The sequence below is a fragment of the Theropithecus gelada genome, chromosome 19 (assembly GCF_003255815.1).
Source record: "Theropithecus gelada isolate Dixy chromosome 19, Tgel_1.0, whole genome shotgun sequence".
Taxonomy (NCBI): Eukaryota; Metazoa; Chordata; class Mammalia; order Primates; family Cercopithecidae; genus Theropithecus; species Theropithecus gelada.
This window is the reverse complement of record NC_037687.1, coordinates 31815229-31818163: the sequence shown is the minus strand read 5'-3', so window position 1 is coordinate 31818163 and position 2935 is coordinate 31815229. Positions and strand designations below refer to the sequence as shown.

Sequence of the window (2935 nt, the reverse complement as noted above, 5' to 3'; positions counted from 1 at the left end):
CATCAAGCCACATGCAATGGGTGAAATATTAATTGGGGTCTGTGCTTTGCATATTATAGTATGTTTCCCCAGGTCTGCCACAGCCTGAAAAATTAAAACAATTCCCTCAGCAGGTGAAACAGCTAGCAAGCAGATCCATAGCACTGCTACTGCTGTTCATGAGCAGGTGCCTGTCAGTTTTTGCCGAGTGTTGGATTTATTTTTCCAGATCAAAGTGGTTCATTCCATGGTTATAGCTTCTCCTTATTCACTTATCTGGTATGATTTTCAAAAGCATCCCTTTGAGGGAACAGTCGAGAAGGATCCAGAGTCAAGTAGCATTCTGGGAAGCAATATAGATGAGTAAGCTAAGAAAACTGGAAAATCTGAGAAGTGAGTTGTAGGGTAAAGGATGGGGTGGAGAAGAGTGTGCTTACAGAGGGAGCCACGGGCAGGGGCCTACTGAAAGACCATCCAGGACACTATCTCAACCTGGACATTATTCTGCAACTTCGCAATCAGCAGGTTTTTCCATCCCAGAACATTTGGTTAATTGAAATTGGAGAAACTGTGAAAGGAGGGCTCCCATAGGACAGAACGTACTCATTTACCCACTCAAAAGTGGGACTCTATCAATTCCAAACATAAAGCACATAATGTCCATTCATTCATTCATTCATTCAACTCATACAATAAATCTATACTGAATGCCTGTTGACTGATAGGCAATATACTAGATATTAAGATCATCCTAGTGAGTCTTGATCCTTTCCTCTTTTCCCTTTGACCTTGGTTGACACTATCTTGGTTTTTCTGTTTGCTTACTAAAGATAGGAACTTCTGTTTTCTTTCAAAAATAACCTCAGATCTTAAAAATCGTAATCACACTGTATTGAAGACCCTTATAATTGCCCTATGTTGTGTTAAGTCCAGGTGTAATATTAAACAGATTATAAAACCCTGCCACGATTCCACAATAAAAAGGAAATGAAAATTGCACTCTGTTCATCAGGGATATTGGTCTAAAATTCTCTTTTTTTGTTGTATCTCTGCCAGGCTTTGGTATCAGGATGATGTTGGCCTCATAAAATGAGTTAGGGAGGATTCCCTCTTTTTCTATTGATTGGAATAGTTTCAGAAGGAATGGTACCAACTCCTCCTTGTACCTCTGGTAGAATTCAGCTGTGAATCCATCTGGTCCTGGACTTTTTTTGGTTGGTAGGCTATTAATTGTTGCCTCAATTTCAGAGCCTGCTATTGGTCTATTCAGGGATTCAACTTCTTCCTGGTTTAGTCTTGGAAGAGTGTAAGTGTCCAGGAAATTATCCATTTCTTCTAGATTTTCCAGTTTATTTGCGTAGAGGTGTTTATAGTATTCTCTGGTGGTAGTTTGTATTTCTGTGGGGTCGGTGGTGATATCCCCTTTTTCATTTTTAATTGCGTCGATTTGATTCTTCTCTCTTTTCTTCTTTATTAGTCTTGCTAGTGGTCTGTCAATTTTGTTGATCTTTTCAAAAAACCAACTCCTGGATTCATTGATTTTTTGGAGGGTTTTTTGTGTCTCTATCTCCTTCAGTTCTGCTCTGATCTTAGTTATTTCTAGCCTTCTGCTAGCTTTCGAATGTGTTTGCTCTTGCTTCTCTAGTTCTTTTAATTGCGATGTTAGAGTGTCAATTTTAGATCTTTCCTGCTTTCTCTTGTGGGCATTTAGTGCTATAAATTTCCCTCTACACACTGCTTTAAATGTGTCCCAGAGATCGATGCAAAAATCCTCAATAAAATACTGGCAAACCGGATTCAGCAACACATCAAAAAGCTTATCCACCATGATCAAGTGGGCTTCATCCCTGGGATGCAAGGCTGGTTCAACATTCGCAAATCAATAAACATAATCCAGCATATAAACAGAACCAAAGACAAGAACCACATGATTATTTCAATAGATGCAGAAAAGGCTTTTGACAAAATTCAACAGCCCTTCATGCTAAAAACGCTCAATAAATTCGGTATTGATGGAACGTACCTCAAAATAATAAGAGCTATTTATGACAAACCCACAGCCAATATCATACTGAATGGGCAAAAACTGGAAAAATTCCCTTTGAAAACTGGCACAAGACAGGGATGCCCTCTCTCACCACTCCTATTCAACATAGTGTTGGAAGTTCTGGCTAGGGCAATCAGGCAAGAGAAAGAAATCAAGGGTATTCAGTTAGGAAAAGAAGAAGTCAAATTGTCCCTCTTTGCAGATGACATGATTGTATATTTAGAAAACCCCATTGTCTCAGCCCAAAATCTCCTTAAGCTGATAAGCAACTTCAGCAAAGTCTCAGGATACAAAATTAATGTGCAAAAATCACAAGCATTCTTATACACTAGTAACAGACAAACAGAGAGCCAAATCATGAATGAACTTCCATTCACAATTGCTTCAAAGAGAATCAAATACCTAGGAATCCAACTTACAAGGGATGTAAAGGACCTCTTCAAGGAGAACTACAAACCACTGCTCAGTGAAATAAAAGAGGACACAAACAAATGGAAGAACATACCATGCTCATGGATAGGAAGAATCAATGTCGTGAAAATGGCCATACTGCCCAAGGTAATTTATAGATTCAATGCCATCCCCATCAAGCTACCAATGAGTTTCTTCACAGAATTGGAAAAAACTGCTTTAAAGTTCATATGGAACCAAAAAAGAGCCCGCATCTCCAAGACAATCCTAAGTCAAAAGAACAAAGCTGGAGGCATCACGCTACCTGACTTCAAACTATACTCCAAGGCTACAGTAACCAAAACAGCATGGTACTGGTACCAAAACAGAGATATAGACCAATGGAACAGAACAGAGTCCTCAGAAATAATACCACACATCTACAGCCATCTGATCTTTGACAAACCTGACAAAAACAAGAAATGGGGAAAGGATTCCCTATTTAATAAATGGTGCTGG

The 2935-nt window shown here is 39.1% G+C and overlaps 1 protein-coding gene across 1 annotated transcript in view; it reads right to left on the bottom strand.

Annotated features, from left to right (window-relative positions):
• Positions 1-251: 251 nt before the first annotated feature.
• Positions 252-2935, bottom strand: part of LOC112611936 (killer cell immunoglobulin-like receptor 2DL4) — a 22836-nt gene continuing 20152 nt past the window's right edge. Inside the window, exon 7 of the mRNA XM_025365892.1 lies at positions 252-322. Within this exon, the coding sequence (XP_025221677.1) occupies positions 252-322 (71 nt within the window). The remainder of the gene's footprint in view (positions 323-2935) is intronic.